This window comes from Ambystoma mexicanum, chromosome 9 (assembly GCF_040938575.1).
Source record: "Ambystoma mexicanum isolate Mex_15411 chromosome 9, UKY_AmexF1_1, whole genome shotgun sequence".
Classification (NCBI taxonomy): domain Eukaryota; kingdom Metazoa; phylum Chordata; class Amphibia; order Caudata; family Ambystomatidae; genus Ambystoma; species Ambystoma mexicanum.
In genome coordinates, this window is record NC_090931.1 from 474853535 (window position 1) to 474872727 (window position 19193).

Here is a 19193-nt window from a genome sequence, read left to right on the forward strand (position 1 = left end):
GAACTACTTGTATGAAGGAAGATCGCAGGAGGACTAAGACTGCAGAACGTATTGTAGCAAGTACCTTTACCTCATTTGCACAGGGAAGTGATTGTAACTCTAAATTTAGAGGTGAAAATGAAATTCAATTCTTCTACAATTCTTTGTACATTTTACTGGCGTGCTAACTTGCCTACATGGATGTTTTTATTATACCCAGATACTAGATGGGATATTTGGCATATGCCAGCAAATATTTAGTGCATTACATCATGTGCAATTCTATAGGTACAACTGCTCCACAACTTCAACAAATAGCAGTTGAAGTAATTTAGGCACAATTCATGATATTTTGCAAAATGGGAAAATGTGATACTCCATACTGGTAACCCATTTAGTTTGTCTTGCGGTTTTCAAAGGTACAATATAAAACAAAATTGGTTTTCGACCCACTCTTTGAGGCAGCAACAAACAAACATGTTTAATGCCCTTGAACAAAGGCAGTCACAAAGAACACTGGGCCTTCACTTTCAGGGTCAAGTCTTAAAACAGTTCTTGACTTCAGTATAAAATGTCTGACAGGGGCACTGGTAAGTTTGTGTTTGAATTTCTGGCATGCTGCACAGTCTGTGTCCTCAAAGAAAAGAGCAAAGATCATCACGATTCACTGTCTGATGCAGAACTGCTCTCCCGGCTAATTTCAATCTGTAGAGAGGGCAGATTATCCAATCTGCTTTTCTTTTGGCGAGTTTGTTCTTTTTCTTTTATTAGTGCACCCCAAGCTTGCTGGAGTTCAGAGTCATCTTCCTCTGTAGAAGCACCGACAACCTCTGTTTTCTCTTTAATCTTCTCTTTCTCCTTGGGTGCAGCTCCTAAACGATTCCATAAACTGCTTGCTGAAATGAATGAAACATGTACAGAACATTTTAAAATGCTTTAACAATCGGAAATAGTTCACAACTGCAAATAACATGTATGCAAACCATAAACCACTTGATTACGAATACTTTCACTCTATGGAAAATAATGAATACATATTCCATTTTGCATGCCACAATCAGATTTCAGAAAATTGACCACTTTGTCAGTGAATGAACCTGAACTGATGGCAAGAAAAAGAATATGCAAGTTTTTAACACCTGTCGATCAAAATACAAAATGTAAAGCTTAATGCTACCATCATTCACAAAGGGGCTTACCAGGAAGAGTGCCCAAGCACACCAACACAACATACAAATACCAGAAAAAAGATACTCTTAGCACACAAAAGGCTCTATTAACACTTACTGTACACATTTGAGGAAATCAACACACAGAACGCCATCTAAACCAGGCTTTTAAAGCATTGTCTTTATTAGAGGCGGGTCCTACTGTATGAAATGAAATACTTTGAGAGGAGCAAAATAAGGATGTCAACTACCAGTAATTGTAGATCTCAGCATTCATATTTTTCATAAATTAACATGGCATTCAATTTCCTATCGTGGTGAATCCTTGGGTAAAATAAGCACAATACCTATAAAAATATTGCTTCAGTGGCCGGTCCACTCTTATGACCATTTCATGGCAACAACGTTAGCAAAATGTGTCAATAATTCCTGATTTCCCAGTCTTACAGACAATAGTTTGCGAGACACTCCCAAGGACAAGCTCTGGATAACAAACAACTTTTCCATTTCCTGTTGGAACCGCCCAAAGTTGTGGAGTACTGGGTCATCTTGATCGACCAGTGGTATTGACCAGTCTGCGGCACTGCCTCCTAAAAACGAAAGTACGAAGGCCACTCTAGAATTGTCGTTCGGGAAAGCCCATGGACGGCACATAAAATGAATGCAACACTGATTCATAAATATCGCATATTTATTGGGGTTGCCGGTAAACCGTTTGGGTGGATCGTATATTTGTTGGGGTTGCCGGTAAACCGTTCGTGTGGAGCCAACGGTACAGCCCCTGGAAGCACCACTTGGACTGGTGGTGATGGTGGCAGAGGGGTTGGGGCGATTCCGGGTAACAGGACTTGCCCTGCATGTGTTTGAAGTACCTACCTTGCCAGTTCATTGGTTCTTTCCCGTGCAACAATAAGATCCCTTCTTAACGAATTATTCTCTTTTCTGGAGGCATGCACTTCAGCTCATAGTTGGGCCAACTGGTCAGTCTCTGAAGCATACATAACGCCCAGGCAGAGATTCGGAGAGGCTTTGCGTTCTGTTATGCTCACCTGGTCTCCACGGGGTCGTTGGAGCGCGGTTGGAGCCACTGTGTTATCGAGGACCCAGGATATAGGTTCTTCTCCTGAGAGGATGAAAGACGGTGAAAATGGCGTGGGGATGACGGGATTCCCCCCAACCATTTCGTGCCAGTAGGTTGTGAGCAAGAGTTTGCCCATGCAGGCTCACCTATTTTGATTGAAAGATGGGCTCTCCGCCCTGCTTTCTCCGAGCAGGGGCGCTGTAGATGGACCTAGTTTCATCATTGGTCCTTGGCGTGAAGGTCCAGACCGGCTTTGACCATTCTGTCTTGAAGGTAAGTTTTGTAACTAAGGTTATTGTTTGTATTGATTGTGTTAATCTTCCTCCATGATTATTGTTCGTAACCCTATATTGTCCTTTCTCCCCTAGATATGAAGATGACCCAGGAACGTGTGATGACAAAGTCTACTCCGGAGGAACTACCAGAGGTAAGTGGTCTCTACCTGAAGCTCGCTGCTTAGAGTATGGAAGTCCATGCAAGTGCTAACCTTGTGTTGCCTTTCCCTTTGCAGGTACAGCTGCTCTGTGCATGCTGGGCGGTTTCCTAACTCGTACAGGCGGCCAGAGATGAAGATCCTCAAGGAAGGTGCGTCGGAAGAAGATCCTGCGCTGATGGAAGTTCGGGACTGGTAAGGATGCCGGGCGGTGCCCGCGAGGGGCCGCAGATCCAGGTAAGATATGCGTGTGGTTGCAGAAGGGGAAGCGATAGCAGTAATTCCAGCGATGGTGCGGCTGACTCAGGTAAGAGGTGCACGTAGCTGCAGAAGTGAAGCGATAGGACAATGCATTACTTACCGTAAAAGCATTTCTGATGGTTGTATCTGCTTAGATTCACATACTGTGCATAGATCCGACATCCAGTGGTCACTGCAGAGTATTGCATTTTGTTTTTCGTAGTCGAAAAGGGACGTCGACAAGGCGTGTCTGAAATACTATCCCTATAGTGACGTGTGTTGTACCCACAATCCCTCACGCGTCGAGGTCCCTCTGTTTGTATTTTTCTGCCCTGAGGGAGCCTTCTAGACGTGAGTGAGTACAGAAAAGAGAGATATAAAAGGAAGTCTATGTTCCTTCCATCCGAGCGGGGAGGAAGGGTGGGCGCATGTGAATCTAAGCAGATACAACCATCAGAAATGCTTTTACGGTAAGTAATGCATTGGCTTCTGATGTTTGTTAATCTGCTTAGAATCACATGCTGTGCATAGACTAGCGAGCAGTACCCGGAGAAGGAACAGTAGAGAAAAGATGTCTTAATACTGCCTGACCCACCTGGGAGTCAGATCTCGAGTGTGCATCTAGACAGTAGTGTTTTGTAAAGGTGTGCACAGAACTCCAGGTAGCCGCTTTGCAGATGGACTCAAGGGGAACATTTGCAATGAATGCTATGGACGCCCCTGTGCCTCGAGTAGAGTGTGCTCTAGGCTTAAAGGGCAGTTCTCTCTTAGCAAGAGTATAGCAGAGAGTGATGCATTGAACAATCCATCTAGAAATAGTGGACTTTGAAACTGCATCCCCTTCTCTTCCTGCTGCCACCGAGACGAAGAACTGATTAGTCTTCCTCAGTGGTCTCGTTCTTTCCATGTAGAACATGACCGCTCTGCGCACATCTAGTGTGTGTAGAGTTTTTTTCTCCCAAGTTGGAAGGATTTTGAAAGAACGTTGGCAGTTCTATAGACTGGTTTACGTGGAATTTCGATATGAACTTCGGAGCAAACCTTGGGTGCGTGCGTAGGACCACCTTATCTCTGAACTGTAACGAAGGGGTCTAGAACAGAAAGAGCCTGTAGTTCACTTACCCTCCTGATGGAGGTGATAGCTATTAAAAAAGCAGTCTTAAGAGTGAGATCTTTAAGAGATGCTTTGTGCATGGGTTCGAAAGGTGAGCCCATGAGTCTGGTAAGTACCACGTTAAGGTCCCATCCGGGAGCTGGGTCAGCTATCGGGGGGTGTATTCTCTTTATTCCCTCCATGAAGGCCTTTATAACAGGGATCTTCCACCACGACACCTTGAGTTGGGAAGTGGTGTATGCAGAAAGTGCCGCTAGGTGGACTTTAATGGAATTGAACACTAGACCTGAATCCAACAAGTGGGTCAGGTATAGAACAATATGTGTGGGAGAGCAGTCAATCTGGTTGATGCTTTTTCCTCTGCACCAGATGACAAATCTCCTCCACTTGCTAGAGTAGCAGTGGCGAGTGTTAGGTTTTCTGGCTTCCCTGAGGATGTCCATGCATCTCTGCGGGAGCTGTAGATGTCCGAATTCTATGATCTCGGGAGCCAAGCTGCTAAGTTCATGTTCTGGGGGCATGGATGCAGAGTCCTGCCCTTGTCTTGTGACAGCATGTTGTACGGGCAGGGGAGTTTCACTGGGGGAGATAGAGACATCTCCATCAAGTGAGCGAACCATGGCTGTCGGGCCCACATTGGGGATCCAGTATCATGGTTACTTGTTCCTGGTGCATCTTGTGCACCACCTTGTTGAGAAGGGGAGTCGGGGGAAAAGCGTAAACAAATTTCCCTGACCATTGCATCGACAGACCGTTCCCCTTGGATTGGTTCTGGGGGTACCTGGAGGCGTAACTTGGGCATTGTGAGTTCTCCAGGGTTGCGAACAGGTCTATTTCTGGGAATCCCCATTGTGTGAAGACGTCGAAGACGATGTCTTCGTGCAGTCGCCATTCGTACTCTTCGGGCAGGGGGAAATCTCTGCTGAGTTTGTCTGCCAGCAGATTGAGTTCCCCTGGTACATGTTCTGACAGTAGGAACATGTTTTGTTTGAGAGCCCACTTCCATATATTTTGGGCCAGTTTGGACAGTCCTGGAGAGTGGGTGCCCCCCTGCTTGTTGATGTAGTACATGGCTGTGGTGCTGTCTGTAAGGACCAACACAGTTTTGCCTTGTAGGTGTTCCTGGAAGGCTTTTAGCGCCTTGAACACAGCTAGTAGCTCCAGTAGAGTTATGTGTTTGGATGCTACTTTCGGAGTCCACACTCCGTGAGCAGTCTGATGGGATAGGTGAGCCCCCCCATCCTGTTAGGGATGCGTCTGTGGTTAGAGTGGCTTCCGCCGCGGATGTGGCAAAGGGTTTCCCTTTTCCCAGGTTTTCCTTTGTCCACCATCGTAGCGAGAGAACCAAGGCCTGCGAGACCACCACTGGATCGTCCCATAATCCGCTGGCCTGACACCACTGGCTGTTGAGCCACTCTTGCATGGGGCGCAGGCGCGCGTGAGGTACCAAATAAATACACGACGCCATCATGCATAGCAAGCACATTGCTTTGCGTACCGTCACCTCTCGACCGGTCACATATTGAGGGATCTGAAACAGCATGTTTTGGACCCTCTCGTTGGAGGGGAAGACGAGGCTGTCCTTTGTTTGAATTAGAGCCCCTAGGAATTGTTTGATTTGGCTGGGGTCTAGGCTGGACTTCTTTTCGTTGATGGAGAAGCCCAACTGGAACAAAAGGTCTACAGTCTTTTGGGTATTGGAGAAGCATGTTTCGTAAGAATCCCCTGTTACGAGCCAGTCGTCGAGGTAAGGGTAAACTGGGATGGACAACCTGCGCAGGTGGGCCGCTGCCACTGCCAGTACCTTCGTGAATACCCTTGGTGCTGATGCTATGCCGAAGGGTAGCACTCGGAACTGATAGTGTTTGCCCTCTATCATAAACCTGAGGTATCTTCTGTGCGCTGGCAGCATTAAAATATGAAAGTATGCATCTTTCATGTCCAATGTTGTCATGTAATCTCCCTGTGATAGCAGTGGGATCACTTCCTGTAAGGTCACCATTGAAACTTCTGTGGTCTGACAAACTTGTTCGCTGGGCGCAGATCTAATACAGGGCGCATGGTTAGATCCTTTTTGGGTACAAGGAAGTACACTGAATAAATACCTTCCGTTACCTGAGATAGAGGCACGACCTCTATGGCTCCTTTTTCCAGCAGTAGTTGTACTTCTTGGAGAAGGATGGCAAGGTGTTCCGGTGTCATGCGTCGTCCCCTCGGGGGTCTGTATGTTGGGGAACTGTTGAATTCGATGCAGTATCCGTGGGCTACGGTGGAAAGTACCCAGCGGTCTGACGTTATTCCCTCCCATGCTGGAAGAAAGGATGTTATCCGGCCCCCGACCGGTGTTGCATGGGAGGGGACGCGAATCTTCGCGTCACTTGGTGTTGTTGGGAGCTTGGGAGCCTCTGGGGGTGGACCCCCGCCCTCTCCCTTTGCCCCTGCGCTGTCCTCTTTGGCTGTACTGCCCACTATTGGTCTGGTAACTGGTGGCAGGGTACTGTTGCTGCTGATTCTGCTGTTGGCGTTGGCCACGAAAAAAGCGTTTATTGCCATAGCCGCGTCTGGTAGTGGGCTTAGAGATCTGGTCAAGAGTCTTGATAGTATCGAACTCTTTTTTTAGCCATTTCCAGAGCCTCATCCACCGCCTTCCCGAAGAGGTTTGAGTCTTCAACAGGTTTATTTATTAAAGAGGCCTGTGTCTCCGGTTTGAACCCTGAGTTGCGCAGCCATACATGGCGTTTTAGGAGTATTCCCTGAACCAGGGAACGTCCCGCTGTCTCAGCAGCATCCAGAGAGTTCTTTACAATACTCTGGTTGACCTGGGTTCCTTCGCCAATGGTTGAAAGCAGGCGTGTACGTAATGGTTCCGGCGCTTCTTCGGCGTCCTTGCGCAGTTTGGCCCACTGCGCGTCCGCATAGCTAGCTAACAAAGAATTGTTGTTCGCAATTCTTGCCGAAAAGGCAGCCGAGGATGTGACTCTTTTAGCAAGGGCATATAACCTCTTGCCCTCCTTGTCAGGTGGTGCCTCACTGGTGGACAGCGGCACCCCTGCCCTCTTCCTTGTATTAGTTACTACAAGGGAATCCGGAATGGAATGTCCCCTGATGTACACCGGGTCTGAGGGTGAAGGAGTGAAAAGTTTTTCAATCCTTGGATTGACTCCTCTAATTAGTGCGGGTGTGGATAGCGAAGGGATGATTCTTCTCTTCACTGAAGCGAGGAGGGGAATGGTCTGGCTGACTGGGGGTTTCTCCTTAATTACTCTTTCCACAAAGTCTATTTCTGGAGAGATCTCCCCAGTGTCCAGTTCGAAATGCGCTGCTGCTCTGCGCAACAGGGCATTGAATGTGGGCTGATCATCAATGGGAGACGTGTTTCTAACAGGTGAATTGTCAAGAGGATTTAGGTTCAGGACATCAGTGTCCGAATATACTGATGGGGATTGCCAGGGATGAGAAGGTCCTTCTCTGGATTTTCTCCGAAGCCTTCTCCTACCATGTCTGGGCTGTCTTCCAGACCTTCCTCTTGGTTCTGTCCTTCTTCATTGTCCACAAAATCATCCTCCTCTTCTAAGTATTGTTCCTCACCAGTGAGGTCATACACATTATGGAAGTCTAAGGGTGTGTCCTGCCTCGGCTATTTGGCCCTGGGGTCCCCCTGAGGCCCTTCTCTTGTTCTCTTGGGAGTGGGAGGGTTCTGGGTGTTCATAAACCTCTCCATTCTCTCCATGCAGAGATGGAGCCTTTCCATGGTTTCATGGGGTACCCCCTGAGCGGTCTAGCGGGGGAAAATTAGTGTTATCTTGCTGAAAACGGCTCGACCTCTCCCACAATGTCGAGGAAAGTGTCCCGTCGCCCTCCGAAAAGCCTTCCGGTATGCTGGGGGTCCCCCCGACTGAAGGGGGTAGTCCCTGTTTTTCTTCGGGCTTTTTCGGCGTGTCTTTCGACCTTTGCGTAGCGCTCGACGTGTCTTTCGGCGTACGCTTCTGGGCGTCGGCCACAACGATCCTCGCCAAGCTCTCTGTGACTCGTTTGTCAGCGGAGGGCTGTGGTTTCGACGTTACGGGTGTCGAACGTTCTACGGCGGTGTGCGCTCTCTGCTGGTGCGCGCCGGCCGATGGTTTGGGGCGGCGCCCTTATTTGCCGAAAGCCCAGTCGCTGGTCGCGGCTGCGAGAGGGGCTTCGAACCCGAACGGTCCGAGGAGGCCGCCGGTGTAACCTGCGTCTCCTTGGGCGCTGAAGCTTTCTTCGTCTTTGACGAAGAAGAGTTATGGGTTGTGTGTTTATGTGTTGTATCTTGTGCGTCAGTGTCGCCGGGGTGTTCATCCCCATAAACAGGGCGTGAGCCGAGCCCGTCGGGGCCGGGGACAGACGACGAAGAGCGCGAGCGCTCTTTAGAGGGGTGTACAACTTCCGTAACGGAGGTCGTGTTATCACGTTCCTCGTCACTGTTGGTGGTAGCAGCGGCGGGTGAAGACCCGGCCTTCGACATAGCGTAGGCCGCCCACCTCTTGACCCTACGGTCTTTTAGAGTCTTTGGCTTTAGAAGCCGACACGCCGAGCAACCCTCCTCTACGTGATCGAGGGGCAAGCAGCGGTTACACCGTGAATGCTTGTCCTTCCAAGTAAACTTGCCCTTACAAAGTGGGCAAAACCTAAAGGGTGTCCTCTCCATAGCCGAGGCAATAAACCGTGATAACTACCCCAAGGGAAAGGACGGGGAAAAGGAAAGGCATTCTCAGAAAAAGAATCAGAGATGTCCCACGACCCCACTCTCCCTACTGTATTTGGCCTGCGAGGCCAGGCCACGTGTTCGGCAACGCCGAAGGATCTCCTCCGCTCGTCCCCTCCGTCAAAGATCTTGCTCAGCGGAGACAGCTTCACAACTGCCTTGAGGGAGGGATCGATATATTAAATCTTTAAACAAGAAAAAACGACCAAAGGTCGAGGAGATGGAATCTGCAATGTCTCTCGAGGAGCTCCGCGTAAAGGCGACCAGTAGCTGGGCGGAAAAAAACAATCTGAGGGACCTCGACGCGTGAGGGATTGTGGGTACAACACACGTCACTATAGGGATAGTATTTCAGACACGCCTTGTCGACGTCCCTTTTCGACTACGAAAAACAAAATGCAATACTCCGCAGTGACCACTGGATGTCGGACCTATGCACAGCATGTGATTCTAAGCAGATTAACAAGCATCAGAACAGCGCTTCCAGCGATGGTGCGGCTAACTCAGGTAAGATGCGCTCATCTCTGCAGAAGTGAAGTGACTGAGGATACACGTGCTGAAACAGGTAAGGTCTTCTGAACGGCGGTAAGCGCTACGCTGCACTAGCAGACTAATGCGAAGCGCCAGCATGCGGGTGGGGCCCGCTTACATAGCCTGGCCCCAGCCACTCCCTTTAGGCCCCGCCCTGAGGCGCCACCTTGCCACTCCTCCTGCACGTGCCTTCGATGCATTGTTAGGGCCCCGCCCTGTCCAGATGCACGTGCCTTCAACAGTCTGCATGCAAGGCACACTTTATAATGAGCTTGGTGCCAAAGGCGCCAAGACTGGGTCCATTGGGACCCTTGTATGGGAGCTAGGGGCCCCCAGGTCCTCTCACGCCGTACACTCCTCAGTACGGGACTTGGACCACGTGCCTCCAGTAGTGGGGTTGCCCCTTGCCCTTATGTAAAGTTAACCACGGTTGACCGCTACATAGATGGGACTACTGAGCAGGACACGGGGCATCCATCTTTTGTGCCCCCTTTCGACTCCATCTTGGGTAAACAGGCCTCACTGCGATAGTGCAGAAAGGCTCAGCTCCCCTTCCACCGCAACAGCCAAGGACAGAGACACACACAAGGCGCGCAGGAAGCTGGCTGGCCCCCACCCTTGCACTCCCCCTGCAAAGGAAAGCTCTGCGCTCCCATTCTCACGCTGAAGCTGGAGAAAGTTGCAACAACCAACATGATACAGTTTTCTTCCTCTGAGATCACTGCTAGCATGAGAACCAGCATGTGAACCAGGATGAGCTAAGCACTTTCTGCTCATTCATCCCCATAAACGTGCAAGCCACCCACCCCATTTAGAGCAATTTATTGCCATCCTGACCCTGCACTCCCTGTAAGGTATTTCTTTCAGACCCTCGCCTGCGCTGCGAAACCCACCCAACACACCCGCTACTAACCTTAAGCACTTTGCCACAATATATGTTTTTACTTATACTAATAGGTCTCAACCTTAGGAGATATGTGAAACAAAGCTTGACTCTTTTTACATGCACAATAAAGGTCAAGGCCTCCGATTAAAGCCACGAATGACCCAATTGTACTGACAATAAATACTATGTGTGATTTGTGTAGAAATATGAAAAGAAGTATACAATGTTTAGATAATTTGTTATTTAGTGTTTTTCGAGTGCAACATATTAGCTTAGGTAGTGACCACAGTGACCGGACCCTGACCTGCGTGTAGCACAAGATATCTGACGTCCATCATCCCGTCAGCCACTCAGCCAACCATAAGGAAGAGATGCCACCCACACCTACAGCACCACACCGCCTGGCATATCGGGCCCATTTAGTATTTTTTGTTAGAGTTACTCTAATTGATATATATATATATATATGAGTGATGATGTAAATGTTGTTGGGAGGGTTTTTTGGGTTATTTCCTAGCTGGAGAAATAAACCATCCTTTGAACTCTTGCAGCCGGGTCTCAGTGCCTCCTTCCCCGACAGGGGTTGTGTTGGTTATTATATTTTCTCTTACACGTAGTAAACTGGGGAAAGGCACCTACACCCTGCAGGATGTGAAGTGACTGGCCAATGACCAGTGGCCATGACAGGTGCTGAATAATCCTATTAGACGTGGGAATGATCTGCTGGTCGAATCTCCAAATTGGCTGCCACATTAGACGACAGTTATGCGCATGTTTTACCAGTTCAAACAGTGCAGGAGGGGACTCTGTATAAAACATTAGAAGACATTGTGCATATGCAAGGAATTGCAGCGTCTGATGAGAAGGATAATTGGTTCAGAAAGGTTTGCCGGTTGCATGAAGACTCTGTGGCGATATGTGCAATGTCGACTAATGGGTCCAAAAATACTAGTGTCACATCTTTCCAGGAAATACTGTGGTCAGGCACACACTGGTAGGGATGAAATGACAATGCTAGTGGGATAATCATGGTTTGCACCAGAGGTTACCGCTATGGCCCAAGAATACGGTCAAAGATGTGTAATCTGTCTGAAGAATAACAGTGGAAAAAGTATGCCGATCAGACCAAGGGGACAACCTCCCCTTATAGCCCATTTGTGGGGTAACAGATTGATTTTTTTCCAACTGCCAAAGTACAATCTGTGGCAATACCTGCTAGTGACAGTAGATGCGTTTTCAGGGTGGGTGGAAGCCTACCCACATAGGAAGGCAGAAGCAGGGATATTGATTCAGGAACGTGTACCCACATTTGGAATACTTTTATGTATACACAGCAATTAGAGAGCCCACTTTGTCAATAACATCATTAAAACACTGCTATTCACATTGAAGATTCAATATAATTTGCATTGCTCTCACCAACCCCAGTCAGCACAGGCAGTAGAGATGCAAAACGGGGTCTTGAAGAATACATTGGTCAAACTATGCCAGGAGACAGGGTTCAAGTGGCCAGAAGCACTCTCATTGGATCGTTTTACTATGAGAGGTACACCTAATGAGAAAACTGATTTGAGTCCGAATACATTTCTCAATGGAAGACCTTTGAAATTGCCTCTTGCATCATCAGGGAAAGTTTTATCAGATAATTTGCAATTGTCGGATGACCGATTGTTGGAATATGTCTTCTGTCAGTCTCATTCACAATCAAGTTCAAGCTGCTTTGTCATTGGAACCAGACTTCTCCAAGTCATTCCTTACAGCCCGGAGACAGTGTCTTGATAAAGGTTCATCAATGAAAGACAGCTCTAGCCCCCAGGTGGAAGGGGTCATACCTCCTACTTCTAACCTAAAACTCAGTTGTAAAGGTTCAGGGGCACCCTTTGCTGATCCAACTATCTGTCTGTACTGGCTTGCACTAATGTAGTTATAGGAGAACATGACTATTGTGCAAACTATGTTAGCTATGGAAAAACCTGACTAAATGTCTCATTCCACCACATCTCCACCCGTGGCCTATGACAAGCCTTCCATCCCATGGCAATCCTCCTTTTTGCGAGCACATAAGCTAAATCCTTCAGTTTATTGACATGCTTAAGTTTCTGCGATCTGGGGAACCCCCCCCAGTAAGCAGGCCCAGGCTGAGTCTATGACAATAGTGACCCCCTTTTCCGCTAGTTTCCCTGCTATTTCGCTCCAGAAGCGCTCAATCACCGGGCAGGACCAGAACATATGTACCATGTCAGCCTGTTCTTCATCACATTAGGGACGTGCTTGTCTACCAGCATTTTCAAACCTCAATATCCTCAGGGGTGTCATGTAAGCCCTGTGCGTAATATATATTTGTATCTGTTTCAATCTGGTGTTTCTTGACACCTTTTTATGGTACCCCAGGGCACGTGCCCACATCCCATCCTCTTTTGGGGCTCCCACCTCCGCTTCCCAGTCTAGTCTCAGTTGCGTTAGTTCTTTCCCAACCTTGGACATCATCATTTCGTACAATCTAGAAATCTCATGCCCACCCTCCGTTATCTCATATATCATGTCACGGTAACATCTGGCTCTTCTTCCAGTACTGTCTCAGGCCAGGTTTTCTTAATTTCCTGCACCAATCTATGGTATGTAATATACTGACCCACGTCTAACCCCACTTCCTCACCTAGCTCTTCGAAATTTATGATGGTCCCCTCCCTTCAGACATCTCCCATAGTTACCAACCCCACCGATTCCCAGTGGTTCCTAATTGTCATTCGTAGCTGCTCATCTCCTCCAGCTAGCGCTACCAGCGCTATCTGCGGGGAGCATGGGACTGGGTTTTCCATCATCCGGCATGCTAGGCGCCAGATCCTCCACCCAAGCATCATCATCTCAGGACATGCTTTCATTTCTGTCTTGGGCAGCCAAATCATCTCTTTTAAATATGGGGCACAGTCTGCTCTAAACAACCTGGATTCAGGGGTCATTTTGTCTGAGAGCCATTTAGCGATATATTACAGTTGGCTCGCTACATAGACGACCTCATAGTTATGGAGCCTTATTCACCCTTTTTCGTAAAAGTTCTGAAACTTCCATAGTGCCACCCTATTCCTGGTACCCTGCCACAGGAAATCCCTGCACATGCTGTTCAGTCTGGTGAAAAACTTCCTAGGTATGAGGTATGGAATGTTCCCAAAATAATGCAGAAGCCTGGGTAAGACCACCATCTTGAGCATTGCACTGCGCCCCATCATTGCTAGAGGCAACTTCACCCAAAATGTCATACTCTTTTCAATTTTCGCTATGGCTACCTCAGTATTATGCCTATGTTCTTTTTCCACCGTGTGGTACACATCTATCCCAAGGTACCGAAAAGTATCAACAGCCCAAGGAGCTTGCAGCACCGGCAACTGCCCGACAGGGATCCCCTTATAACTACCTAGCGGGAAAATAATAGATTTCTGAGGGTTCACCGCTATGCCAGACAGCCCCGCATACCTATCCATAACCTCTAGGATGTACTGGAGATTCTCCTCCGGGTACTTCAGGTACAGCAGCAAGTCATCCGCATACAAGGAGATCAGGTGTTGCTCCCCTCCCACTTCGATGCCTATAGTATCGTGCTGTTGTCTGAGGTATATAGCCAAAAGCTCTAAAGCCAATATGTATAGCATAGGGGACCATGGGCACCCTTGTCTGGTACCTCTGCCTAGTTGCCATCTCTCAGAAATCACAGCTCCTGTTTTGACTCTGGCCAACGGTTCACTCTATAGCATCTTTGCCCATCTTATGTATCCAGGCCCCATCCCATAGCCCGCCAAGACTGCCAGCAGCCATGACCATTTGACAGAATCAAAGGCCTTCACCGCGTCTAGGGACACTATTGCCATTTCACCCTCGTTCTTACTCACCCATTCGACAACCTGATGGAGTCGCCTGTAATTATGAGTTATGTTCCTATTCGGAACATAGCCTGTCTGATCGGGGTGTATTAGTTTGCCAATGACTCTTCGCAGTCTGCTTGCCAAGACAGCTGTCAATATCTTGCTGTCCTGGTTCAGCATTAATAGTGGTCTATAGGAGCCGCAGCTATATCCAGACTTGTTGGGTTTGGGAAGCAGTATTATAATCGCTTCTCTAAGTGACTCTAGCAGCCGTCCCATCTCAAACGATTCATTTAGCATATCTAACATCGGGGGGAGCACTTCTGCTTTATACACTTTATAAAACTCACTTGGGAACCCGTCCGCCCCCGGGGTCTTACTAGTAGGTAGCTGTCACTCTGCTTCTTCTAACTCCTCCAAGGTAATAGGTGCATCAAGCTCCTCTCTTTCTTCGACACTTATTGTGGGAAGACCTATGTCTTCTAGTTTTCTCTTATTTCCTCATAACTGCTTCTTTCCACATCCCCATATAGTTCCCTGTAGTAATTTGCAAACTCCTGATTAACTCCCTCCTGGGTGTCAGCTACACTGCCATCTTCTCTTGTTATTGTCCTAATGGTGGGTCTAGGGATTTTGCTCTTGTATAACCACGCCAAAAGCCTTCCTGTTTTATCTCCTCCCGCATGTTGTCTCTCTATATATTTCTTATAATTAAGGTTACAGTCTATCCCATTGCTCTGCACATGTCTGTTGCAATTTAAGTATCAGCTCTGTGTCTATTCCAGTGTCATCATTCCCTCTCTGCGCTTTTTCCAACTCCCTTTCTGCTTCATGTAGATCAGCCAGGATTCCTCCTTGCAGGCTTTTAGATTTTGCTATCGCTACGCCCCGCAACACCACCTTAAAAGCTTCCCTCATAGCGTGCTCGCTGAGTCCACGCTACCTGTATTCACCTCAAAGTAATTTATAATCTCCTCCCTTATATCTTCCCTAAAAAGGGGATCTTTAGGCGCCTCTGGCCGGAGACGCCATGTCGGAATCCTCGCTCTTGGGGGGCAGTATTGCCAGACAATGACTAGGGGCGAGTGGTCTGACAAGACCCTCGCTTTATATTCTGCCTGCACCGTTTCCATCATTATTTCCGACGTGGCAGCCTCGTATACAACTGTTGTGGGGCAGAATAGTGCAAGTACTGTCTTTCTTGGGGGTGCTTCATTCTCCACCGATCCGACAGACCAAAGTCGTCTAGCAGTATCAGCAGCGCTCTTGCCCCCGGGGCAGGTCTATCCAATTTCCGATCTGATCTGTCCACCCTAGGGTTTAGTACACAGTTAAAATCCCCACCCAAGATCACTGCACTTCCCATACAAATGCTAAGATTAGTAATCAGGGTTCTGAAATATGTTGCCGTATTCTGATTGGGTGCGTATGTGTTCACAATACTTATCTTCCTATTCTCCACCAATCCCCAGTATGACCATTCTCCCATCAGCTTCCGCAGTTTCCTGCAACAGGTGAAAGGGGACATGCAGTGCCACACAGATGAGCACTCCTCTAGCATAGGCAGAATATGTCGAGCCCGCCACAACCCCTTTCCATTTTTTCACAACCGTTCCTAGCTTTTCCTGTGTCAGATGGGTCTCCTGTAGCAGCGCAATATCTATCTTTTGTCTGCGCAGGTATAACATAACCTTGTTTCTTTTTAAATAACTGTTGAGGCCCCTGACATTCCATGTGATTATCTTAAGGTCCCCCATGGCTTGTTATAGTTCCCATTCCCCCCTCCCCCCCATCAGTGCAGTCCAGTTCCCGTTTCTGTTCCTGTTTTTTTAGGCTCATTCCCCGGTTCAAACTTCCCCTATCTACAAACACCCCTCCCTCTCTCTCTCCCTCCCGCCACCCTTCCCTTCCCCAACTTCCCCAACTCCCCGTTCTCCCCCCCTCCCACCTCCCCCTCCCATCCCCAACATCACCCCCCTCAACTGTTGCCCAGCTCCATCCCTGGATCTCAGGCACCCCCGCATCTAGCTCTTTCTGGCTCCCGCCTGTACTCGAAGCTCCGCAGGGTGAGGTCGCCCTAGTGGCTAACCTGCTACAACTACTGCTATTACTCAGGGGTGCGGGGGGGTAGGGTGCTTGCATCCTGCCGCTCCTAGTTGCTACAGTTCAAACGCACTTTGCTATTCATTCTGCGCATGTATACGCGCTACTATATTCAAGTCTTTTAAGTTCGACACAGTCCGAGGTGCCCCCGCTGAATATCAACTCTGCCCAGTCGCACCCCTTAATCTTAATCACTATCATTCTTACTGCTGGGGTATCCGCTTTGCGTCCCATCAATATACATGCAATGTCCCCATCACTTCTCGTGTTCCTCTCAAGCTTGCTCCGTATCTCGTTCCGGACAACCCTGAAGGTCCAGCCGTGTCGTTGCTTCCTCAGGGGGGGGGGGGGGGTCGAAAAAATACAGCTTGCTCTTGTGCAGCACTGTCAATTTCGTGGGGTACAGAAGGATGTAATTTATTCCCGCCATGTGCACCTCCGTTTGATTGCCACATAACATTGTATAGTCCGGATACGCGGTGATAGTGCACGAAGCCCTTTCAATCGCTCCTCCTTTACGAAAGTACTCCAATATCTTCTTGCGATCTTTGTAATTCAGTATTTTTGCGATTATTGCCCGAGAGAGGGGGGGGGGGCATGGCTTCGGCTTCCTCATAAGGGCCCTGTGTGCACGCTTCACTGCAAATCCTTGCAAAAGTTTTTCGGCCCCTATTCCTTGTAAGAGTAGATTCTCAACGTAGTCTGTAGGGACTTGGCCTTCCTCCCCCTCCGGCAGGCCGACCACGCGGATGTTGTTCCTCCTTGCTCTCCCTTCCTCCGCACGATTCTCCAGGTTAGCTACCTGCTGCTTTACTGCTTTAGTACGTGAACCTCCTTTGCACTGTTGGCGCTAGTATCCGTGTTGGCTTTCACCGCACTCTCCAGGCTGCTTGTTCTCTCTGCCAATGCCCCGACATCTTGTTGCAGCAGGGTGACGTCAATGCCTACTGCGTTTATCTTGGCCTCAGGGAAGTGCGCAGGTCTGCCTTCGATGTCCCCCATGAGCTCTCAGCTCTGTGATAGCAGCTAAAATCTGGTGGTGTTCCATCGCTACGGTGCTCTCCGCCGGTGCTGTTGCACCTTTAGGTGCTGTGGTCGCAGGAGATAACTGCGTCTTGGCGAATGCTTCCATTGTGGATGGTTTGTTCTTGTTCTTACTCATGGCCCCTCGCCCAGTCATCTTGCGGCCTCAGTTTTGTGTCTGAGGTTGTTTGATCCCAGATGTGTCGATCTTGCTCCTCTGTTTTGATGTGGCCCCAGGCAGCACTTCGGGTCTGGGTCAATTGTTCAGAAGAACCTCTGTTTAGGCTTGTGTTTGCTGGGCTATTCCTGGAGTGGGTTGTGTTCTCCCACGTTTCAACCTGTCTTATTGCGTCGTCGAAAGCCCCCTTTCTTTTGTCTTGTTCACCTGGCTTTTGGGCTCTGCGCACACTGTGCACAGCTGCCTGTATCCTCAGCAGTCTTGCTTACTTCCTTCCTTATCAGCTTCAATCCACCCCAGATGCCGCGCCTTTCTGTGGTGGCTTTCACTTTTTGATTCTTGACTTCCCCAACCTACAACCCCCACACGTGCCCCCAGCTCCCAATGTTGCACACTCTTTTGTCCTTAAGAGTGCAAGATCACCTCCATCAGTGCCAGCCCAGCGGTATCAAGATGTCCTCCAGTGGCCGTTATTGTTAGGTGCACAATTTCATGTTCCGGCTGCTGAATTTGTTGATGAGCAGCCGCCTTCTGTATCAGCTGCCCCTTCTGCTGAAGCACAATGCTCTGCCTCCAGCTTGGTTCTCACGCGCTGCTACTGTTGCCTCATGCTCCCACTACAATGTATGAAGGTGTTTGGGCGCGCAGCGCTCGCCGTTCTACACAAAGGAGCTTTGGATGGCCGCTCCAGCTGATCTTTGTCTAGCGGCGCCGGCTGCATCTGCCTCGCGTGGCACGCCCCCGCCGTTGGAAGGCTTGGGGGCCTTGCTCGCACTCCAGTATCAATTAATATCACCGCTCCCGGGCTTGCCGCGACCGGGTGTTTATAACAAACAGATGCTCCGCCGGGCTCCCCGTCCGAAGCGAGCTCCTCAGTCACTGTTGGCAGGAGGTCGCTCGAGCTACTGAAGCCATTTGATCTCCCTCTTCAAGGCGTTCCACGGACTGTAGCACATCGCAAATTGTTATTTCAAGGATCAGATGATCCGCCGGGCACCTCATCAGATGCTAGCTTTCCGAGCACTGGTGTCAGGGGCTGCTTGCGCTACTGTATCCCTTTAAGCCACCTCTCCCAGGCTTACCGCACACTGCAGCATGTCGCGTGTTGTTATTCTAAGGCTTAGATGTTCCGCTCAGCTCCCCGTCTGGACAAGCCCTTTGATCACTGATGGCAGCCCGGCTCAGTGATTCCGGCGGTCAGGGGACCCGATGCCTTTGTTAGCCGCCATTTTGTGGAACTGCGTGCTCCCCACGGCACATACAAGAGCTCATAGCTTGGGCTTTCTTGCCACAAATTACTAGTCCTTTGTTGCTATGACAGGGAACACGTTTCAACACCTCTGCTCTGCTCAGGTTTCCAGTCCATTTAAGTGCTTTAGCACGGATCATCGTCGGATGAATAGGAGCAGCCACTCCGGAGCAAGTCCTACTCCATGGCTGGTTGGCCATGCCCCCCAACTTCTTTAAAAGATGACTTTGTAATCCATTTATGTTTAAAAGCTGCTTTAAATGTACTCATTTTAACTAATTTTCATTTTCTTGGGGGATACTCCGAATCCCCTCAAAGAGCTGGGCTCTCGTGCTGTACTTGCTCACTCGGCGAAAGATGAGGGAACTTTGAAAGAAAAATCCAGGTACATTTGTGGGTCCCAGTCCAGCGCTGCCCCCAGGCATTAAGGTGCCCATTGCTATAAAGGGTGAATAATATTGGAGCCCGAACACAACTCAGGCTAACCCCAAGCCCAACTTCAAAACATGCCGGCGACTCTCCTCCCCCGTTCACTCTCCTACTGGCCCACTACGAACACAAGCCTTAGTATTCCTATGGAATTCTTGCAACACCACCAAGAGCTCCTCCTCAGGACAT

At 49.0% G+C, this 19193-nt stretch overlaps 1 protein-coding gene across 2 annotated transcripts in view; it reads right to left on the reverse strand.

Annotated features, from left to right (window-relative positions):
- Positions 1-434: 434 nt before the first annotated feature.
- NCBP3 (nuclear cap binding subunit 3) overlaps positions 435-19193 on the reverse strand; it is a 552095-nt gene continuing 533336 nt past the window's right edge. For both annotated transcript variants that reach the window (XM_069615023.1, XM_069615024.1), the window contains one exon: positions 435-875. In XM_069615023.1, the coding sequence (XP_069471124.1) occupies positions 637-875 (239 nt within the window). In that variant the 3' untranslated portion in view covers positions 435-636. The remainder of the gene's footprint in view (positions 876-19193) is intronic.